General features: G+C 34.1%; 2 protein-coding genes across 6 annotated transcripts; both read right to left on the bottom strand.

The window, feature by feature from the left end:
* Window positions 1-5,915: 5,915 nt before the first annotated feature.
* LOC120257192 (disease resistance RPP8-like protein 3) lies at window positions 5,916-6,993 on the bottom strand. The gene is made up of 2 exons (XM_039264766.1): window positions 6,329-6,993; window positions 5,916-6,165 (listed from the first exon to the last, which is right to left on the bottom strand). The coding sequence occupies exons 1-2, from the start codon at window positions 6,969-6,971 to the stop codon at window positions 6,029-6,031; spliced, it is 780 nt and encodes a 259-aa protein (XP_039120700.1). The 5' UTR covers window positions 6,972-6,993; the 3' UTR covers window positions 5,916-6,028.
* A 445-nt stretch (window positions 6,994-7,438) lies between these two features.
* On the bottom strand, window positions 7,439-21,674 carry LOC120257191 (disease resistance protein RPP13-like). Of its 5 annotated transcripts, none has more exons than XR_005535566.1 (4): window positions 21,129-21,664; window positions 18,335-20,560; window positions 18,122-18,204; window positions 17,705-17,953 (listed from the first exon to the last, which is right to left on the bottom strand). XR_005535566.1 is itself a non-coding variant. In XM_039264764.1 (3 exons), exons 1-3 carry the CDS (start codon window positions 21,398-21,400, stop codon window positions 7,472-7,474), a joined length of 1,599 nt encoding a protein of 532 aa, XP_039120698.1. In that variant the 5' UTR covers window positions 21,401-21,674; the 3' UTR covers window positions 7,439-7,471. The 5 variants fall into 5 exon arrangements, 2 of the variants coding, with proteins under 2 accessions (XP_039120698.1, XP_039120699.1); XR_005535565.1 differs by having other exon boundaries at window positions 18,122-18,245; XM_039264764.1 differs by lacking the exons at window positions 17,705-17,953; window positions 18,122-18,204 and adding an exon at window positions 7,439-8,543 and having other exon boundaries at window positions 20,306-20,560; window positions 21,129-21,674.
* Window positions 21,675-23,562: the final 1,888 nt, after the last annotated feature.

Here is a 23,562-nt window from a genome sequence, read left to right on the forward strand (position 1 = left end):
AGTTTGTTGTGTATTTAGTATGTTGGAGTACTTTAGTTTGTTGTCTAGTGAGCATTGAAGACAACCTTTTGGTGGATGTTAGCGTGTCACATCTATTATACCATTGGAAGTGTGACATCTTGATACAGTATGGTGAAAGAAATCTTCAAATGATTTTAGGATTTTAAATTTAAATCTTCAAACTAGTATTTATTTATTATTTTAGAGTTTTCTAAGCTTTATTAGTTATTTTAATTTTATTTATTTATCCAGTATTTTGTAATTATTTTAGTTTTATTTATTATTTTGTCTTTAGTTTAAACCTCTATAAATACTTGTTTTAGGGTTTGTGAAAAGGGAACCGATCTATTGAAATTTTATGTTCTTGTTTATTCGATTTTGAGTGCGTTATTGGATTAGAACTGTATCCACTGCATCACATCCACCATAGAAGGAGACAATACTCAAACTTTAAAATTTGGCTAAAATAGTTCGAAATGCATTTTGCTATATTACATTGAAGAAACATGTGATCAGTGGTTTCCAATATCTTGTGAAAAAGCATACAAGTGGTTATTTCTTAGCGAGATTAGGATGAGTAAGGATTTTATTGTCCCACACTAGCCATGCAAATATGTTGATTTTTTGTGTGCAAAAGCTTTGTAGAAATTGCTTCAAATGAGCATCTCAGTCCCTCATTGTTAAGAATTGTGTAAAATGATTTAACTAAAAAGGCCTTGTTCTTATGCAAGCTCTATTCCTTTTGGCCCTCAAGGTCACTAGATAGGGGAGACATAAAATCCCTAGGATTTGTAACTCTGATTGGTATATTAAAAAATAGTTTGCAAGATTAAAAAATTCTATACGGAAATATAATATTTTTAACCTCAAAAAGTTTTTGCATATTTGGAAATTTGTCAAGGGCCTATTCACTTATGTATCTATAATGTTTTATATTCGCATTTTCATGTACCAGTAAAATTGTCATGAACAACTATTGTGGCATGTCTTGCTTACATCACCAACATTTTTTGGTAAATAAAAAATAATAAGATATAAATTTTGTATGATACAATGTAACATATTGTCTTGCTTTGTGTGCCTCTAATAGATAAACTGCCCCCTCATCTACCCTTAGGGGAGACACTACTTTACCTTAATTATTTTTAATTATTATGTATTATTATTATTATTATTATTATTATTTGGAATAATGTTGATAACCCACAAATTTTATTGAAAAGATAATCGAGTACAAGCAAACCCAAAACAAACAACAAAACAAATAAAAACAAACACATATCAAAACAAAAGCTAAGCAGTAATCACTAGAGGTGAACCAAGCCAAAGCAAAGTAAAGCTACTAAAAACACAAAAAAAGAAGGGAGAAAACCAAGAAGGTGAGTCAACCCTCTGGCATCCGAGGCCTTTAAAGCTGAGGGAGGGGGAGTGGATCACTCTTGAGTAGGTGGTGGGGTCATCGCGCCTGCAAAGCCACTCTATCTAGTGCTCAAGAAGTCGAGGGAGTGCAGAAAGGTCCAAGAGGAATCGCTTGGAAAGCGCTAGTCCGGCTCTCTAGCTGCGGAAAACCAAGCAAGTAGCATGTGAAGGGTTTTAGAAATAACTGGGTGAAGAACCAAAGCATACAAATTGAAAATGTGGTTATTTTTTTCCAACCAAAGATTCCAAAACAAAGCCCTCGTAATAAGCTCCTAGAGGAGATTGAGCTGACCTTGGAGAGAGGGGATCCAGCATGTCCAAATCTCATAGATGTTTCTTGGAAGAAAAGTAAGGGCTAAGATTTGTTTAAAGAAGTACCAGATGTTTCTTGGAAGGAAAAGATGATCCATTGTTTCTAAATTTTGTGGCACAACACACAAGTATCAGTAGCACAACAAATATTACAATTTTTCTTGGCTAGGTTGGTAAGGCCTAGGATTTTATTATCCCAGGCAAGCCAACAAAAGAGTGTAATTTTACTAGGGCACCCCACTTTCCAGAAGTGGAGGTAGGGTGGGCTATGAGTTCCCCCATCCACATGGAATCTGTAGAATGATTTCATTGAAAATATCTTATTACACTCCAGATTCCAAATTCTCTAGTCCTCATCCTTATTAAGACAATTTGGAATCGAGGACAGAAAGGGAGAGCTTAAATCCTGAGTTGCGATGTGGAAAATTTTCTTTGGGGCAAGAGATTTGGAAGAGAGAAATCTCAGAGAAATCCACGAATCATTACAGTTGTTGAAAAGGTTTGGCCAAACATCTTTAAGCGCTTTACCGTTCAGCTAGTTATCATTCCATAATAGGGTAGAAGTACCATTCCTGACTAATTTTTGAGATGCAGAATCTAAAGGAAAGGAGAAGTGTAATTCTTGCCCTGAAAAAGGATTTATTCCTGGGTGGTGTTTGGAAAAGAAGTCATGTAGACACTCTATTTATGTAATTGTAGTTTATAATCATTATCCAACAACTTTTATAATATGAGCTGATTTTACACCACCTTTTTCCCAGAAGGGCCTTATTGAAAACTTGGAGGTTTAGGATGCCCCAATCGCCCAACTTGTGATATCCACAAATCCTGTTCCGGGCAACTAACTGGATGCCTTTAGAGCCTAGATCTTGTCCTTACCAAAGAAAATCTTTGCAGATCTTGTCAATCTCATTAATTGCCCAAGTTGGTAGATGAAACATAGACATCCAATAGGTAGGAATTGAGGTTAATACTAAATTTATTAAGGTGAGACGACCTCCTAAAGATAGATAATTTGCTTTCTAGGAGGCAAGCTTCGAGCGAACCATCATGATGAGTTTCGACCAATCTTGTCACCTAGGTCATCTCCCTAAAAGTGGAACCTCCAAGTATGTAAGGGGAAGACAGTCCCTAATGCAATTAAGAATAGCAGCATATACTGCATTAGGTTGGAAACCATAGTTGGTTGAATATAGACAACTTTTGGAATAGTTAGTAGAGAGACCTGAGCATCCCTAAAAGTGGTAAAGAATCAGTTTAATAACTTGAAGATCTTCTTGTCCTCTTGCTAAAAAAATTATAAGGTCAATTGCATATTAAAGATGATAGATGTTCCCATAATACCCTAGCGGGACTCTTATTAGGACTCTGGAACTAAGTGTGTGTGAAAATATTGCACTTAGGGTGTCTGCGGCAATCTCAAAGAGTAACAGTAACAAAGGATCTCCTTGTCTAAGTCTTCGCTTCCAACAAATGTAGCCATGAAGTGATCTGTTAACTAGGACCCATGCTTTGTTGGAGGAGAGAATAGTTTGAACCCACGAGATCTAGCGAGAACCAACCCCCCTGGTGGCTAGGACCTCCTACAGGAAGTTCCAATCCAAGGAGTCAAAGGCTTTAGCAAAATCAACTCTGAAGGCTATACTAGGAAGACTAAATAAAAGCTCATTATGTTGTTTCCTATGCATCTTCCTTTGATGAATGCCAATTATGAGTCATCCACAAGCTTATTAATTACTCTACTTAATCTATTAGCTAGCAGTTTGGAAATGATTTTGCATGAAGAGTTAATGAGACTTATAGACAAAAAGTCTAAAATATTCTCAAGGGTATTGTTCTTTGCAACAAGAACTATGTTAGTACAATTTAGACGTTCTAAGTTTGCACTTCCATAAAAAAAAATTTAGGACAAAGCTTAACAAGATCGTTTTGGACCAAGGACCAGTGTTTTTGGAAGAAGAACATAGGGAAAATCATCTGGTCTAGGTGCCTTGTCTGCACTTAGAATAATAACAGCTTGTTTGATTTCCTCTATTGAGAATGGAGTCTTGAGAGATGAAAAGTTCATTCTTTCTCTATGGGCAAATGACACTTGCCAGTTAAAAAAGAAATTGGAAGGGTTTAGGGGTGCTAAGAAGCTAGCAAAAATGATCTAAAAAAAGATCTTGCCCAACTCCTTGTCCCCCTCGATCCAGGAACCATTGTGTAGTAGATGTGGTATTAGATTTCTATTTCGCTTTCCATTAGCAATTAAGTGAAAAAATCTAATGTTCGAATCTCCTTCTTTAAGCCAGGTGATTCTGAAGTGCTATTTCCAATGAATCTCCTCTTGACGTTGGAAAGAAAGTAGATCTAGTTGAACTTGAGAAAATCGTTGTCATTCAGAGGTATCTAGAGATCTAGTCGCACTAGCATAATCAAGCAAATCGAGTTCTAGAAGTAAGGATATTTTAAGCAAATGGAAAGATCTAAAGTTGTTAGCATAAACTAGCTTTCAAATAGGTGATTTTCTTTTAGAAATCAAAATCAGAACTTCCTATGGGGCTAGGATCAAGCCACCAATCATGGATAAGTTTCCCTAGTTGTTCTTTTGAATACCAAGATTTCTCAAAGGGAAAGATCTTGGGGTGAGGGTTTTATAGTGCCTAAAATCTAGATAGTTCGGGGGATGATTTGATCCAATTATAGGCAGGGAATATTGGCATGTTCTAGGGAATGAGATGGTCTAAGTATGGGACAGGAGAAAATGATCTAATTGAACCCATAGTGGGTCCAATTGACCATTGGTACAGGTGAAGCCTTTGCCATGAAGGGGGGATCTAGAAACTCCATGTCATTGGGAAATTTTTGAGAGTCAAGGACGTCTCCTAAGTTAGGAGGACCCTTGTTCTTGTTGAGAGGGGAAAAGATCACTTTAAAATCACCACAAATGACCCGGTGAGAGAAGCACAAATTTCTTACGAAGATAATTCAGTCCAAAAGTGATTTCTTAGTGACCTATCATTGGGACCATATCCAATGGATAATTGTATTTCCTTTATACCTTGTGTTGTTTATTTTTTATTTTTTTTTAATCTCCACATTTTTTTAATATAAATGATTTATCTATATTTAAAAAAATTTTACATACACATTATTGTTTGGATTAGCTACCTTGCTATCACTCCTAGCCACTTTACTGACATAATTAAATGAAAAATTAAAACAAATATTTTCGTAGTTTGGAAGTAAGGCTGTTTATAGCATTGATTCCTCCCTGTATAAATCCATACCACACCAACTTTTTTATGGTTAAGTTGCGTTCAACTTTAAGATTAATGAGCAACAGTATAGATAAACATATAATTTAAGCAAAATGTTAATAATTTAAAAAATATTTTTAATAAATTTGTGATTTATTCATTTTTTTCAAAAAATAAATAAATAAAAACTTATCTTGTAACTAAGGGTTCTTAAAGCTACAAAGTCTATCGCCGATCTCAAAGATTTTGGAGAAAAACCTCTTTTAGAATTTATAATGCCCTACTATTTTATTGATCCACGTTGCTTTGTTTTTTAGTCAAACTTAAAATTTGAGAAACATGAATATTTGAAAACTCACTTGTTCCTAGTTTTCTTCACAAGATAACCACCAGATGCTTTCTAGTTCAAAATTTGAGAAACATAACTTCTGAAGGAAATGCCAAGAGTGGGCTTCATTTTATGCAGTGATGAATCCATAATAAGTGTGAATTCAATTAAGAAAGGCGTTTCTGTAAATGGATAGACTGAATTTTGTTGAACATTACTTGATAACATGCATTTCTACTTAGTTTTTCGTGAATATTAAATAAATGATCAAAACATATGATATCATTTCATCAATGAAATGAAACAAAGGAGAAAGAAACATTTACACTGATTACCCTTTATATTAGGGAAAATTCTTTTTTTAAAAAAAATTGTTTTCAAAAATCAACAAGTGAAAATGGCAAAAGATGACCATGCTAATTAGCTAAGGAAATAAGAAAATGCCTGTCTTGGAATTTGCCATTGATACTGATTTCATGCTTAAACCAAAGAGAAACATGCATTTTATTTATAATCATCGTACGTACATAATGAAAACACACCCTTTCACACCTTGATAATAAAGAAAAAGGAGCACATACCCCCCTTCTTCTCCTTCTTATTCATACAAAAAGCGAAAAACACCAATTTCAATGGAACTTTAAGATAGACAGGGTACCACCTTCGTCTTAATCCTCATCACCGCTCCAACCTCCTCGTCATCCTCAGACAAAGCATCACCCTAGTCTTAATCCTCTTCCTCGGCTCTGACCTCCTGGTTATCCGCCTTGTCCTCGGCTCTGACCTCCTCGTCACCCTTCTCGACCGTGGAAATGCCTTCTCCAGCATCTAAAAGCTCACCTTCGTCTGTGTCATACCGGCGGCCTACATTGCCAATGCACAAACGCCCTCTTTGAATACATCAAACCAAACTTATGATCGATTCTTGAGAACAGTCCATAATAGAAGACAATAACAATGATAACAAAGGTAGAAGAATATAAACAACACCAACAAAGATAAACAATTGGCCTTTAGCAACACTCACCAGTTTTTAAGGGCCCTGTTCTAGTACAACGGCAGATTTTTGGCACATGCCGAATCTTGTGCAAATCCTCCCTCCTTGTCCTGCGGATGAGCTCTTTAGACATGCCATACAACTCCAATTTCTGAAGGCTCGTCACATGATGAAAATCTGGAAGCATTTTCAGTTTCTCGCATGAAGTTAATCGTAGGAATGTAAGTTTTGGCATTGCACCTTCCTCTATGCTCCACTCCTCAAGATTGGGCATTGCCTCCCACATATGCACTCCGAACCTTCCTTTTTTGTCATGATACCAATTGGTAATGAATAGACTTTCCAACATAGGGAATCCACCTGCAGAGCATACCATGGTTTTCCCAAAATATACAGATGCAAAGAATTTGAGAGTGACAAGGTATTGTAGCCTCTCTAATTTGGGCATTGGGTCTTCCTTCAATTCAGAATCACGGAGTTCAATCTTGGTGAGATAAATTGGAAATTCAGATATGTCGTTCCCCCTTGGCCAAGTTCCATGTAAAGTCAATGACTGAAGGGTGTTATGATATGGGAAGTCCTTTGTTGTGTTGATTTCTATATGACATCCTTCATCCGTTTGTATATGCAAGCTGATAAGATGGCGTAGTTCACTGAGTAGCTGGTTTAGCATTGCTCCGTGGTGTTCCTTATCGATCCACACTTTGAACTTCCTAAGGTTAGGAAAACTCCAGTTTATTGTTTTATGGGAACCGAATGTCACAAAATCAAGTGTGAGGAGATCTTCTAGCTTCAGATTTTGTGGTGGTGTGCACCCTAATAATACATGTCTTAGTGTCTTGATCTTCCATAGTGTGATGGGTATCTTTGATGAAAGCGTTATGTCAATAGTCTGTAAAAATTGAAGGTTTCCTATAGACGATGGTAGGCCTGGATCAACCCTACCATCCAATCTATCACGCAAATAAAACAGTCTTAAATAGCGTAAATGAATCAAAGAGCTTGATCTCTTCTGGTATTCCGTCTTGGAGACAAATCGCAGCCAAGTCAAGCACTCTTAGAAACTGAAATCTAAACACTGAGGAAACTATTTTTGGGGAACTATCTATTTCTCCATGATGCATTAAAGAAAAAACCATCAAAGTCCTCAATCCGTTGTGCCTTGTACTGATTTCATTGGCCAAGGGTGTTATCGATGATGTTAATTGCCACCCGGTGAGACGACGTTGTCAAAGAAACTGCTGGTTGATCATTTTGAGTGGAGCAAACAGTAAGGAAGCGGTCTTTCTTAGCCACAGATCTTGTGAAATCCAGTAGTAGATCATGAACACCACATGTCTTCACACTTCCATTGCTTGTCCTGTCATTAACATGAATCAAGCTCCTCTGAATCAACTCCTCCAAAATAATCTCTCCTGTCTCCTCCATCATCTTATTTCCTTGTTGTGGTATGAAGCCTTCTGCAACCCATTTCCTGATTAACTCTTTGCCGGGGATCTCATAATCGTCAGGGTAAGCGCCCAAATAAAGAAAACATAATTTCATTTGATGCGGAAGATCTTCATAGCTCAGTACTGCCAGTATTTCTTGACATTCTCTTCCTTCTGTATCCCAATCCATTGTCTCCAACACTCTTCGCCAGACAACAGGTGTTTTGTCTTTTATAGATAGGAAACCTCCAAGTACAACTAAAGCCAAAGGTAGGCCGCCACATTTGCGCATGAGACGATGCCCAATATCAAGCAATTCACTGGGACAACAATTTGCAGCAGCATCTTCATAAAGAAAGGCTTTCTTGAGAAGAAGCTTCATGCTCTCATCTTCATTCAACAATGAAAGTTGGTATGGAGTGCTTCTTGGATCTGCTCGCTTGGCAACATTATGAAACCGAGTGGTGATCAAGGCCCTGCTCCCATTGTTCATATTCCGGAAAATTCCTTGCATCCAAATACATACATCCTCTCGCCAAATATCATCCAATACAATGAGAATCCTTTCTGTTCTTACTAAAACATTAATCATGTCTATCAAATCATTTTCTTCCTTGTTCTCCAAGTAGTTGATCGTAATGCCAGGAACTTGTAAGAGCATCTTCTTCAAAAGCCCTTTTAAACTATTTTCTTGAGAGACTGTTACCCAAATGCGTTGGTGAAAATGATTGCTGGCATCATTGCTACGATAGAGTTTGCGAGCAAGGGTGGTTTTACCGAGACCACCAATGCCAACAATGCTAATGACACAAGACCTTGTTGTTGTTGTTGTTGTTGTTGTTGTTGGCCATGGTGATTCATCAGTAGTCGTTCAAGTAGGATCTTCTCATCATTAACCAGTCCGACGATGTCAGCATCATCAGATTGAGGTGAGAAATGGTGTCTCTTAAATATGGATTTTTGGCTAGAAGCATCTCCATCTTCACCCAAGTTTTGAATCCCATACCTCTCTCTGACATCCTTGATCTCATTAAGCCGTTTTTTAATTTCCCTGATCTCCACACCAACATGATGCCTTGCTATCAATGCGTTTGGTTTAAATCTATTTAAAAAAAAAACAGTATTAAATCGAAAATAGAATTTATTGGTTCCTGTGAATGTATAACTATCTATCTATACATGAAAAAAGAGGAGAGAAAAATAATTCAATAATTAAACTAGATTATACAAAACACTACTCAATCACTCCTATCAGTACTTTTTTTACTTGTACATTTTAATTAATCCACATGAATTAAGAGAATTGATTAAAGTTAGTTAACAATCTTAAATTTATGAAAAATTACATTAATATTATAAAATTATCCTTAAATTATGATTTAATAAAATGTGCAGTTGAATATAATTTATTAAAAATTGTAGAAATATATTAAATATAAAAAGTAAATTTAGAAAATTAATATTTAATATTTTATAATTTTTTAAGTGGGCAAGTTTTTCTATGTCCTATCATAATCCTTTGCTATTTTTGTTTTTATATGTCCTATTTTTTTTTTAGTATTTTGTTTTTCCATAATCTCACTTTAATCCCCTTTATTGGTGGATTTTTTTTGTTTCTCCATGAGCCTTTGTACTTTATTTTTCAGTTTAATAATATTTATAGTTTATCTATTTTTATAAAAAAATAATATTACTTAATATATAAAATATTATAAATAATAAGGTCCTTAAACACAAATTAACATGGACTAACTAAATATATCAAAATTAAACACAACCACTACTTGGTGTAGTAGAATATTATGAGAATGGTGAATGGGTAGACTTAAGGTCGAATTCTTGGGTCAACTGTTCATGGGTCACCTATGGGAGGATGTCGTTTCCCTCTTCTCCAGGGTTACATGACAAGAGGATTTATTAAATCGGTTTGGATCTTGAAAAATCTTCTGAGTGTGCACATGGCAGAACTCTAATCGTCCCATGTGACATCTTGCAGAGTTATTAAATCCCTAGGTGGTCGTTAAGCAACTGTACCTAGAGCTGACAATACTTTGTCTAAACTCGTCGACCTGGTTTTGTTTAATTAAGAATAGAGCAGATTTGGACAGAATTTGTGCTAATGCGGACGGGATCCGTACATGGCTTGGTTGTCCGGACAAAAATCTTGGCCAAGTTCGAACATAAAAGTTCGGACAACCGGACCTATTTACTTCTAAAATTTTAAAAGACCACAATATTAATTAAGCCCAACTATTTTAAGCCAAATTTCCAAAAACTTTAAACATATATTGGTTTTTTCTATAAAGACTTGAATTTTTGTACGATTTAAGTTGGGTTTTGGATTGTTTTACATTGTTTTTTTTGCATTTAATGTGAATTAAATTATTTTTATATAATTTAATATTTGAGTGAATTTAAATGTAGCTTATTAAATTTAGACAAATTTTGGATATCCGGAAAACAACAAATTTATTTATTTACTGTAGCAGTTGTCCAAACCCAAATTTTTGTCACCCTTAATCGGACATATTTGTCCCTTGACATCCCTTATGGGGTGACACTTGTCGCTTTTTGTAAAAATCAAATATTGAATACATCCGAAGGACCAATATGTATACATCACTAGTTGTTGATAATTAGAGGATAATTTTTTAATTTTGATTTTAAAATCAATATTTTTGAATCACCATCTTCATTTATCTCCATTGATAAATTTTCTAAAAGATTTCTATATATATACTTTTCCCAATGTTCCAACAATATTGAAATGTTTTTAATAAATCTATTAGTTCTTTAATTCCATATTTTGAAATCTGATTTTTTTTTAACAATGTGGATAAATCATAAATTTATTAAAAACGAAAGTAACATAACTGTCAACTCAAAATAGCTCTTGAATATAATAAATATTATTATAATTTTAATTCTATATAAATATAGAAAATATATTATTATAAATTACTAAAAAAATTTAAAAACAATAATCCTAAAACTCAACCAACAAATAGTCTTTTTTATAATATATAAATATCAACTTATTATCTTAGATAAAATTTAACAAACATATTATAATAATCTAATATAATTTGAAATACCAATTCAAGCAAAATACAATAGAGTAAATAAAAAATAAAATTTAGACATAGACCCTTTATATTATATATTTATTATCTGGTTGATTGGATTTAACCTGACCAAATCAACCAGTTCACTGGGTACTTAGCAGGGTCAGCCGGATCAATTCTTTGCTCCGGCTTTTTAAATGAGCCAATCAGATAGTCTAGTCAAACCCAGTCAAACTGGGTCGAACCGATCTGATCAAATTAAATTTCAAAACAATACTTAATTTCTTACCTGCTGATCCAACTTGGGCAACCTTTCAACCGACGAACCTTGATGAGGAAACCATCAATGGCGGCTTCTGCTCGGTAAGCTAATTCTGTCACATCATTCACCCAATTCTTCACCCTTTCATCCCTCTTTCCTTTTGCATCAGCGTCCTTTAGAAAGCATTTAATCCAACGGAGCTCTCTCTCCATCCACTCCACCTCATCACTCACACCATGCAACAGTATCAACTCTTGTGTGATCATCTCCGAAAGCTTGGTTGCCACAGTTGTAATAACGAATTCAGCCATCTCTCTCTCTTGATCAATGACTGATTGAAAGAGATGAAGATGAGCTTTCTTTGTATTGATTTAATGAGAAATACGTTTGGTGATGCCTTCAATTGCAAGGCAGAATATTAAAAGTTTAAAACGCAGGCAACAGGCAAGAATATTAAAAAAGGGGTGCTGTCATTGCTCCTTCCAAGAGAAAATAGTTGAATAAGAGATTTACTTTGCCACTTTTTCTTTATCATGGTCCTAAATTTTTTTTTTAATTTATTTTTTAACAAAAAAAGTCTAAATAACGTTAGAATCATCTATCACATCTATGTCCAGTGAGCACCAATATTGACAGGACATTTGTATAAGCTACAAGAATATGGTATTTTTCACTTTTATTCTTGTTTTTTTAATTATTAAAGTTGTTTTTTTAACATAGTTTTTTTTTTATAAAAATGATTATTTTTAAAACTTATTAATTTTTTGAAAACTATATTTATTTTAAAAATGTATTATTATTATTATTCATGTGATGCCAAGCGAACAGCTTTACTTGGCATCACATGAAAACCCATGAGTCACGTTTTGCTGAATTTACATGATCAGAGTTTATGTTCAATCAAAACACTCGTTGGAATGATCAATTGATCAACTTTTAATTTTTACTGTTAAATACAATTTTTTAAAATGTAAATTAGTCATTTAAATAAAAAAAACATGAATAAAATAAAAATATTAAATAATAATAAACTATTATATTTACAATGCATATAATTATTAATAATCATACTTAATTTAATTTTAAAATATCCATGTGAGTATACAAAACAAAAATATGGTTATAAGTAGGAAGAAAATTTTAAATAATAGTTAATTTAATAATATATTTTTCAAAAATAAATGTATTCTAAAAATTAATTTTAAAAGACTTTAAAAATTTTGGGTAAAAAAAACTAAAAATAAGCCATTATAATAATTTTAAAAGATAGAAGGATCAAATTATAAAATGCCATAGTTTTTTTTTTTGTTTTTAAATACCTAGTAAGTATCCCGTCAAAATCTAAATACTGGCTCCGCAGTGATATGATTTCCATAGGACCATGTTGGCAAATAACAGATTATTAAATTATATTTTAGGACTATGTTAGGAAAATATATTTTGATCATGGGTGTTGTTACCTTGAGAAGACAAATATCCCTAAACCGGATTCTACTTGTCCTGAGTTTGATGGAGGAAACCCCACTTTGACCCAATTTCAAATCAGGTTCAAGTAAAGCATGACAAGTATGAAGTGAGGGTGAGACGGGTGTGGAGATCTTGAAACCTGAATTGCACCTGTCCTGAATCGACTCGAAAAGTAGAATTATAAAAGTACCCATATGTCATATATATATATATATATATATATATATATATACCCATACATAAACACTATATTAGCAAGTAGAGCTATTCATGGACTGAAAATTATTGATGAAAAGTGGTGGAAAACAAAAAAGACTATTATTTTGGATTAAAAATTTTAATTTTAATTTTAGTATTGTTTTGCACAAGGTTTTCAGACCTGGCCAACATAAGGGGTCAGGGGTCAATGGGTCCAACCGGATCAAACCGGGGTTGAACCGGGGTCACTAATAAAACATTTAAAAACATATTATAACAATAAATCTTTATAAAAATATAATTAATCTCTATCTTTAATATTTAAAACCCAAAATTAATTAAATTTAATATTTAAAATTTTAATTTTATATAATTTTTTTAATTTTTTAAATATAAAATATTAAAAAACAAAAAACAAAAATAAAAAAATAAAAAAAATCATAAAGGTCTCGGGACTCACAGGTATGTGAGTCCCGAGACTTTCCCCCCTCTCTCTCTCTCTCCTTGGTCTTCTTCCTCTCTTTTGCTTTCATCTTCTTCCATGGTTCCACCGGCTGCCTCTTTCTCGACCTGCTCTTTCTCCCTTTCATCCTCCTCCGCCGAGCGGTTCTCCACCGCTTTCTCTCTCTGTCCCCAGCTTCATATTCGGGTCATCCGGTCCGAGTTAAATAGACCTACTTATCCGGTTTTTAACCGGGTCATCCGGTTCTTAGCCGGGTTATTAGTAGTCCGAGTGAAGGAGCATGACCGGACCGGCCTCATGGCCGGTTCCCGGTTTTTCCGATCGAACCGACCGGGCCGGTCCGGGTTTGACTACCTTGGTTTTGCACATGTGACTTGTAAAAAGGAGTGTAAACTTCATTATTTTATATTAACATTTTCAATATTTATTTTTTTTTATTAGGGGTGTTTTCTCAAAAACTTATATTTGTCATGCTTTTATAACATTATATGTGTAATTAAATATTTTAAGGTGGAAGCCGGCAGAAGCGACTCAAGGCTAATAAAGGCCTAAAGCCCAAGTATAAAACGGGCCTTCATTGGTTAATAAGGAAAAAAAATAATTAAAAAAAATAATATAAAACAAAAAACAACAAAATGATAGACACCAAAACAAACAACAAAAAGCAAATAAAAAGATTATAGAATAAAAAGCTAGTTAAACCTGCAGTATGTATGTGTCATTCAATTCGGTAGATCAAAACCTTTGGGATTTATGGTACCAGATTAAGCAAGTTTATCTGCTATTAAATTATATTGACTAGGAATGAGCTCCAGCATGACGATGAACCAAGTCTTCACAAGTTGTTTAGTTGACTTGATATCATCTTTGTATCTCTAAAGCATACCCATTTCTTCATGTTGGAAAAGATCAGTGAGACTTAAGTAATATAACAAAATATATGTTGATCAAAGACTCCTTTGGGAACACAACTTAAGTTTCATGGCAGTTACAAAGGTTTCATTTTAACTTATAGGCTTGAAAAGAAATCCACAGCAAATGCAGTGATGAGTATCGCAAACAAGAAATCAATACCAATTAACAAAGATTAAAAAAACACTAATGGTATAAAGTAATTAGAATCTTGATTTATAATAGAAAGTAAAAAATAGGATTGTTAGTTACGCATGCCTACAAATTTATTTATTTATTTATTTTTGGAATAGATTGGTTGGTTGGGAGGAAAGATTTGAAATCGGTGCAATATTAAATAAAAATTTTAAATATTAATTAATTATACAATAAATAATTTGTATGATTAGAAGGATAAGATTTTAAAACTTTTAAAAATTTAAAGTTAATAATGAGCCGCAAATTAAATTTATAAATTATTATAGACCCGTTACATAGTTATTGTTATAATCATAGTGATAAGATTTTAAAAATTAAATTAGTTTAACCTAAGATGAGACCCCCCAATTTTCAAGGGCCCAAAGTGGTTGCTTGATTGGCTTTACCCTTGAGTCGCCCCTGCGAGGCGGGGCAAGGATTCCCATTGCTACCCAGACTCCGCATTGGGTTTGGCTATGGGGCAGATTTTTGAAACCCCAGCAGACATTGGGGGCATGACGAGTGTGGGGATGGGAGAGTGGGGGCGCGGGCGCGGGCACGAGTGGGGACGGTGCGGGGTAGGCAAAACCCTCTCCCAGCCCGGCCAGTTGCTATCTCTACAATGCCATTTGTCCAATCACCTTTATTACCATGTGGAAAGAACTGTGAAATATAAAAGTTTCATGCGACAACTCTAAGTTATTTAATTTTTAATTTTTAATTTTTTTTAACAATGTAGGCAAGCCGTACTTTTTAAGTGAGCCCATTGGTCAGCAGGCTCGCCAAACCCCAAGCACTATACTTTCAAAAAGTTCTGATACGAGGATATTTAATTTTATCTTTTATTTTTTATTTTTATTTGATAAAAAATATGAAAACATACTTATATGCATGCCGACTCCCCACATCGGAGTCAATTGTGTTAATTGTTAGGCTATTGCCTATAATGACAATATATATATATATATATATATATATATATATATATATATATATATATATATATATATATATAATTTGATTCTTATTAAAGATAAAAAAACTTATTAATAAACTATTAAAAAAAAAAAAAATTCAAACCATTTATATAGGTTCAAGGAGCACATAATTCACTTCACAAACTAACATCATTATGATATAAGTGAACAGAGTATACACTGATAGAAGCCTTTGAAATACTTAAATCTTAGTCTAAATAATACAACAACACTACAAATAAATTATTATATAGTGACAGTATAAAAAATGTCGGTAAAAATCAATAGTCCATTGGTAGAGGTCCCAAAACTCTATACCAACGGTAAAAATACATATTCCAACATTTCTTTTATCGTTGGTAAAAGTCTTGTAGGTATAGACCTATACCAACGGATATAACGTTTGTTGGAATAGATTTATTAGTTTTACCAACCGCAGATTGCTTACCATATACCAACAATAAAAACACTTATTCCAATAATATTTTTACCATTAGTAGTAGTCTTGTGCGTATACATCTATTGGAAAAGATTCATGGGATTTACCAATGGAACATAACTGCAACTATTGGTTTCACCATTGGGAAAACACCTCAGATTTATTTACCTTATATCAATGCTAAAATGTATATTCCAACATTTTACAGTAAGAAAAATCTCATAAGCATAAACCTATACCAACAATTACAACATTTATTGGAATCAATCCATTTGATTTATCAATGACTGCAACATCCGTTGCTATAGATGTATATTGAAAAAGACATGTTTAGTTTTAGCAATAACTATACCATCAGTAAACATCTTTATATTAATAATTAATCTGTCAATATAATTATTATTACACTTGTAAATATATTATGAATAATTTAATACCTCATACACAATTAAATTAATTTACAATAAATTGAAACAATCAATGCAATTAAAAAAACAAAAATATTCTACTAAAAATAAAAAAGAAAAACTATTACATGACCACAAACATATATTTATAAAGTACATGTCCAAAAATAAACTACCATTCAATCTTGACAATCAAGAGTTCTTGCCTCAATTCCAAATATAACACAAACATTCCACTAAAAATAAAAATAAAAAACTAATTCATCATCACAAACATATATTTATAAAATACATGTCCAAAAGTAAACTGTTATTTAATCTTGACATTTAAGAGTTCTTGTCTCAATTCCAAATCTAACACAAAGATAAAATACTTTCATTTAATGTCTAACAACCAAATAAAGCGACAATGATTTTTCCTAAGTAGAATCGATGTCATCTTCTAAACATTATCACCTACAAGAACCATTTTAAAAAAATTACAATTAATAAGATATATGCAACAATAAAACATTAATCTAAAAACTTAAAATAATAAAATTGAATAATATATAAAAAAAACTATATATTAAATAATACACAACATGCCGAGCCTTCTTTTCATTTGGAGACAATAAGAGTCAAGCCATTTCTCTGTGATGTTTGGATTTAGGTTCTTGAGAGTGTCTTGCAAAATACATAAGTTCCTTGTGTAAATTTTAAGTACTTAATATTGTGTATTTTTTAACTCGATCATGAACTTAACTGAAAACCAAATTCTGTGTATTTTGATTTGAATGTGGTTTTTCTTTTATTTAGTATTTAAAGAATGTTGAAGGTCTGCGATCACTTACTGGAAAAACATGTTATGGAGAATTGGAAATCATCTCTAATTTATCTGGCCATGGTAAGCTGGTTGTGGCTCTTGTCCTTGAATATATATATATATATATATCTGACTATGAGGTAACATCTTTCCTCTCCCCTTAAAATTTAGTTTTCTTTAATGTGTATAGATATTTATTCTTTATTCAGTCATCTCTATTTTAGAAATCTTATAGTATATATACACATATACATCTTTGAATGGATGAAGCATTTGTTTGAGTGTATGCAGGATGGATAGGCTAGATAGGTCATCCACAGGGAAAATCCATAATAAGTGTGAATTCAATTAAGAAAGGCGTTTCTGTAAATGGATAGACTGAATTTTGTTGAACATTACTTGATAACAAGCATTTCTATTTAGTTTTTCATGAATATTAAATTAATGATCAAACATATGATATCATTTCATTGATGAAATAAAACAAAGGAGAAAGAAACATTTACACTGATTACCTTTTATGTTAGGGAAAATTCCTTTTTTCTAAAAAAAATGTTTTAAAAAAATCAACAACAACAAGTGAAAATGGCAAAAGATGACCATGCTAATTAGCTAAGGAAATAAGAAAATGCCAGTGTCTTGGAATTTGCCATTGATACTGATTTCATGCTTAAACCAAAGAGAAACATGCATTTTATTTATAATCATCGTACGTGCATAATGAAAACACACACTTTCACACCTTGATATCAAAGAAAAAGGAGCACATACCCCCCTTCTTCTCCTTCTTATTCATACAAAAATCAAAAACACCAATTCCACTGGAACTTTAAGATAGACAGCGCACCAACTTCGTCTTAATCCTCATCACCGCTCCAACCTCCTCGTCATCCTCAGACAAAGCATCACCCTAGTCTTAATCGTCTTCCTTGGCTCTGACCTCCTGGTTATCCGCCTTGTCCTCGGCTCCGACCTCCTCGTCACCCTTGGCGACCGTGGAAATGCCCTCTCCAGCATCTGAAAGCTCACCTTCGTCTGAGTCAACCCAGCAGCCTACATTGGCAATACACAAACGCCCTCTTTGAATTCATAAACCAAGCTTATGATCGATTCTTGAGAACAGTCCATAATAGAAGACAATAACAATGATAACAAAGGTAGAAGAATACAAACACCACCAACAAAGATAACAATGATAACAAAGGTAGAAGCAACACTCACCAGCTCCGAAGGGCGGCTCTTGTCCAGTACTACTGCAGATTTTTGGCACATGCCGAGTCTTGTGCGAATCCTCCCTCTTTGTCCTGCGGATGAGCTTTTTAGACATGCCAAACAACTCCAATTTCTGAAGGCTCGTCACATGATGAAAATCTGGAAGCATTTTCAGTTTCTCACATGAAGTGAAATGTAGGAAAGTAAGTTTGGGCATTGCACCTTTCTCTATCCTCCACTCCTCAAGATTGGGCATTGAGTTCCACTGACTACGCTCCCATCCTCCATTTACTTTGTCTTGAACCCAGCAGGTAATGAACAGAATTTCCAAACTAGGGAATCCACCTGCAGAGCATACCATGGTTTCCCCAAAATACACAGATGCAAAGAATTTGAGAGTGACAAGGTATTGTAGCCTCTCTAATTTGGGCATTGGGTCTTCCTTCAATTTAGAATCAAGGAGTTCAATCTTGGTGAGATAAATTGGAAATTCAGATATGTCGTTCCCCATTGGCCAAGGTCCACCTAAAGTCAATGACTGAAGGGTGTTGTGAAATGGAAAGTCATTTGTTGTGTTGATTTCTATATGACATCCTTGACCCGCTTGTATATGCAAGCTGATAAGATGGCGTAGTTCACTGAGTAGCTGGGTTAGCATTGCTCCATGGTGTTCCTTAGATATCAACACTCTCAATTCATGGCAACCAAATGTCACATAATCAAGTGTGAGGAGATCTTCTAGCTTCACACTTTGTGGTGGTGTGCACCATGAGAGTAATACATGTCTTAGTGTCTTGATCTTCCATAGTGTGATGGGTACTAGTATCTCTGGTGGACTCCATATGTCAATAGTCTGTAAAAATGGAAGGTTTCCTATAGACGATGGTAGGCCTGGATCATCCAGTCCATCACGCACACCAAACAGTCTTAAATAGCGTAAATGAATTGGGAGCTTGATCTCTTCTGGTATTCTGTCTAGGAGTCCTATCGCAGCCAAGTCAAGCACTCTTAGAAACTGAAATGTAAACATTGCGGAAACTATTTCTGGAGAACTAACTTTTATTTTAATATACACTGGAGCAAATACCATTAAAGTCCTCAGTCCAACGTTCCTTGTACTGATTTCATTGGTCAAGGGGTCATCGATGATGTGAATTGCCACCCGGTGAGGCGACGACGATGTCAAAGAAACTGGGTGACCATTTTGAGTGGAGCAGACAGTGAGAAAGCGGTCTTTCTTAGCTGCAGATCTTGCAAAATCCAATAGTAGATCATGAACATTGCATGTCTTCACACACACCCATTGCTTTCCCGCTTATTTGCATGAATCAAGCTCCTTTGTACCAACTCCTTTAAAATAGCCTTCCCTGTCTCCTCCATTGTCTTATTTTCTTTCTGTGGTATGAAGCCTTCTGCAATCCATTTCCTGATTAACTCAGTGCCATAAATCTCATAATCCTCAGGGTAAGCACCGAAATAAAGAAAACATAATTTCATATGACGCGGAAGATCTTCATAGCTCAGTGCTAGTATTTCTTGACATGCTCTAGTTTTAGCTTCTGCCTCCCAATTCATCGTCTCCAACACTCTGCTCCACTCAATAGTGCTTTGTCTGCTAGGAAACCTCCAAGCACAACCAAAGCCAGAGGTAAGCCGCAGCATTTACGCATGAGACAACAACAAATATCAAGCAAATCACTGGAACAATTTTCCTCAGGATCTTCATGATGAGGAAAGGCCTTCTTCAGAAGAAGATCCATGCTCTCATCTTCATTCAACAACTGAAGTTGGTACGGAGTGCTTCTTGAATCTGCTCTCTTGGCAACATTATGAAACCGAGTGGTGATCAAGACCCTGCTCCCATTGTTCACATTCCGAAAAATTCCTTGCATCCATTCACAAACATCCTCTAGCCAAATATCATCCAATACAATGAGAATCCTTTGTGTTCTTAGTGAGTCATTAATCATGTCCATCAAATCATTTTCTTCCTTGTTCTTCAAGTCCTCCTCTCTAATGCCAGGAACTTGTATGAGCATCTTCCTCAAAAGCTCCATTAAACTATTTTCTTGAGAAACTGTTAGCCAAATGCACTTGTGAAAATGATTGCTGACAGCATTGCTTTTACAAAGTTTGCGAGCAAGGGTGGTTTTACCGAGACCACCAATGCCAACAATGCTAATGACACAAGACCCTTGTTGTTGTTGTTGGCAATGGTGATTCATCAGTAATCGTTCAAGTAGGATCTTCTCATCATTAAAGCGTCCGACTATATCAGCATCATCAGGTTGAGGTAGGAAATGGCGTCTCCTCACCGTCATTAAGTTCAAAGCATCTCCATCGTCACCCGAGAGTTGAATCCTATACAACTTTATCCTAGCCTTGATCTCATTAAGCTTTTCTTTTATTTTGCCAATCTCCTTACTAACATAACGCCTTGCTTTCAACCTATTAAAAAAATATATTAAATCGAAAATTAGAGATTACGGTTCATGTGAAGGCAAGAGTCATGGATGAAAAAAAAAGCCGACGAAAATTAATATATTCAAATAATCACAGTAGATTATATAAAACACTATTCAAAGATAATTTTGACTAATATATAAAACAATATAAATAATAAAATTATTAAACACAACTTAGTCATTTATCTATTTTCTTTAACAAATAATAAATAAATATTTCTAAATATTATATTTTCTCGAAGCAACATACATACAGTAATATTTTCTGAAAAATATATACATAAAATTAATATTTTTGAATCATTATCTTCCTCTATCTCGGTTGTTAGTGATAAATTTTAAGAAAAAAATTATAAACGTCAATAAATCATAATTTATTAAAACAAAGCAACGCAGAGATAAAAAAAAACTAGAACAAGAGATTAAAAAACACAACAAACCAATAAAATCTTAATATATATATATATATATATATATTTTTGATTTTTTTTTTTTGCCACCCTATGATCAAACAGTATCTAAATGTTTTTAATCAATCACTTACGTCTTACCTGTTGAAAATGCTGCTTGAACGAACCTGGACGAGGAAAGCATCAATGGTGGCTTCAGCTTGGTAAGCAACTTCAGTTACATCAATCACCCAGTTCTTCACCCTTTCATCTCTCTTTCCTTTTGCATCAGCATCCTTGAGAAAGCCTTTAATCCAACGGAGCTCGTTTTCCAACCAGCTCACCTTATCTCTCACACCACGCAACAACTGCACCTCGTGGGTAACCAGGTCTGAAAGCTTGGTTACCACCAGTTTAACCAAGGTTTCAGCCATCTCCCTCTCTTTGATTCACTGATTGCAAGAGATGAAGATGAGTATTTCTTTGTATTAATTTGAGGAGGAATACTTTTAATGAAGCCTTCTCATTGCAAGGCACAATATTTAAAAGCAGGGAGGAATAAACGAGTTTTTCTTTGCATGAATTTGAGAAAGAATGCATTTGATGAAAACCTCAATTGCAAGGCAAAATATTAAAAAGCAAGGGCAATAAAAGGGGTGCATTTTGATCATAGATGCCATCATATGCCCAATCACCTTTATTATTATAAAGAAAAAAACTCTGAAGTCCATGTAAAACCATTTAAAAGGTTCCAAAAAAAAAATCTTAGGCATATTTGAAATGGGGCAATCCTGCCAAAGCCACTTGGTTCAAGTGGTTAGCGGCACCAAAATAAGTCTTTCATGTGACGGAGTGGTGAGAATTTGAATATTTGTTGAAAGAATTAACACATAAGTGATTTCGCAACCAACTCTCACGCCATAGAGACAGGCGTTTGTCACCTTTTTTTCAAAAGGCAATCCTATATTGAACTCCTTCCTTCCATAGAAGGAAACAAGTCTGAATAGAACAGAAAAGAAAAAATAAAATAAAATAATAAAAAATAAAAAAGATAATATTCAAAAGCATTGAAAATAAAAAAGATGCACCCAACTTGTTTGCTTTCAATAAATAATTGGTTTCTCCACTTTACTCAAAAACATAATTGCATTGATCAAGGGTGCTCTCATCCGTCCAATCAGCTCTATTATTATGAAGAAAGGACTCTGTCCACTAACTAAAAAAAAGGGGTCTAAAGCATGTGTGAAAGGAATAATGCTATCGTATTGATCTTAATCTGCCCATCTTGACAGTGCTTATGCACTAACTGACTGTAACTATACATGTTTCATCTTTTCTGATATAGGTGTAGGGCAAGATTTGCCACTAGGCAACATTAACCTCCCAATGAGGAATTAACAATCACCAAACAAGGTCAGATGCTTGATCTTCATTTTTACAAAGAGTTTTCAATTTGTAAACCCTTGTTTGGCATTGCAACACATGAATCTAAGCTGAATTGATGGCCATTGGCCACAGGGGCATCAGTACTTCCCCCATCAACTTCTCTCCAGATACATTAAAAAAAAGTAATATTAGAGTGTCATCCAGAAACACTTTAAAAGCCAATATTATAAGCCTTTGCATCATACTTTAACATTGCATATATATATTGTTGCTTCTCAAGACATTAAGAACAAATTGCCTACCCAGATAAATCAAGGAAATTTTTTTTTCAAAATCAATCACATGGATTCTCTTTCTCCTAATCCATATCCAGCATACTATATTGTCATATTCTGTACATTCAACTTATTTTAATAACATCAAACTCAGTCCTTAAGCATTTCGTTTTTCACGGTTGGATTTTATAGGCTTCTAAACCTCGACCATTTTTAATTAATCAACCCTGTGAATTCCCCTATCCTTTCCAATTGTAATTAAAATGTATAAAACAATCCTTTCAGGTTTAGTTATACCTTATTTATCAATATTCAGAAATGTCTATTATATTCACAACATACATGTTGAGTCTTATTTCTATTCCTTGAGATTTTACTGTGTGCATAAAAATTAGAAGTTTCAATAATTATAAAACTCAATCATCAACAACTATAGTGAGAAATCCTTGAATCCAATATCCAAGTCAAATATAAGTGGTTTGTCATGGCCAAGTGCCCATAAACTCAATTACATGCACATGTCAGTGCATTCCAGTACCAACTCTGTTTTTTCAGACTTTGAGCAATCAAACAGTAGCATTCTTCATGGTTGTGTAATCAAAGAAATATGCACACTGGGATAACAAGAAACTAACATGACATGGATTTTGGATTGTAAATGAAATTTCAAATAGAAATAAAAATAATAAAACAACAAGCCAGTAAACAGAAAGTCAGGGTAACTAACTTTTATCAAATGAAGGCATCATACCACTAGTGATGAAACCACAAGCCGGTAATAGACAAAGCATGCAAAATCATGATTTGAACATGGCATGAAGCTGCACAGATGGCATAGGGAAAAACCATGGATTGAAACCATGAATATTCTTTACTTGCTGTAGAACGAATTAAGGAAATAAGTCAAGTAGTTAGTCTTGCATTCGAGGAAGCGC

Source organism: Dioscorea cayenensis, unplaced genomic scaffold (genome assembly GCF_009730915.1).
Source record: "Dioscorea cayenensis subsp. rotundata cultivar TDr96_F1 unplaced genomic scaffold, TDr96_F1_v2_PseudoChromosome.rev07_lg8_w22 25.fasta BLBR01001931.1, whole genome shotgun sequence".
NCBI lineage: Eukaryota > Viridiplantae > Streptophyta > Magnoliopsida > Dioscoreales > Dioscoreaceae > Dioscorea > Dioscorea cayenensis.

Coding starts and splice junctions, on each gene's coding strand:
- LOC120257192 (XM_039264766.1), bottom strand. CDS start 6,971: ATGCTAAACCAGCTACTCAGTGAACTACGCCATCTTATCAGCTTGCAT. Junction 6,166..6,328: donor AACAGGGCCCTTAAAAACTG/GTGAGTGTTGCT, acceptor TTGGCAATGTAG/GCCGCCGGTATGACACAGAC.
- LOC120257191 (XM_039264764.1), bottom strand. CDS start 21,400: ATGGCTGAAACCTTGGTTAAACTGGTGGTAACCAAGCTTTCAGACCTG. Junction 20,561..21,128: donor TCAAGCAGCATTTTCAACAG/GTAAGACGTAAG, acceptor TTTTTTTAATAG/GTTGAAAGCAAGGCGTTATG. Junction 8,544..20,305: donor TGCCAACAACAACAACAAGG/GTCTTGTGTCAT, acceptor AACAACAACAAG/GTCTTGTGTCATTAGCATTG.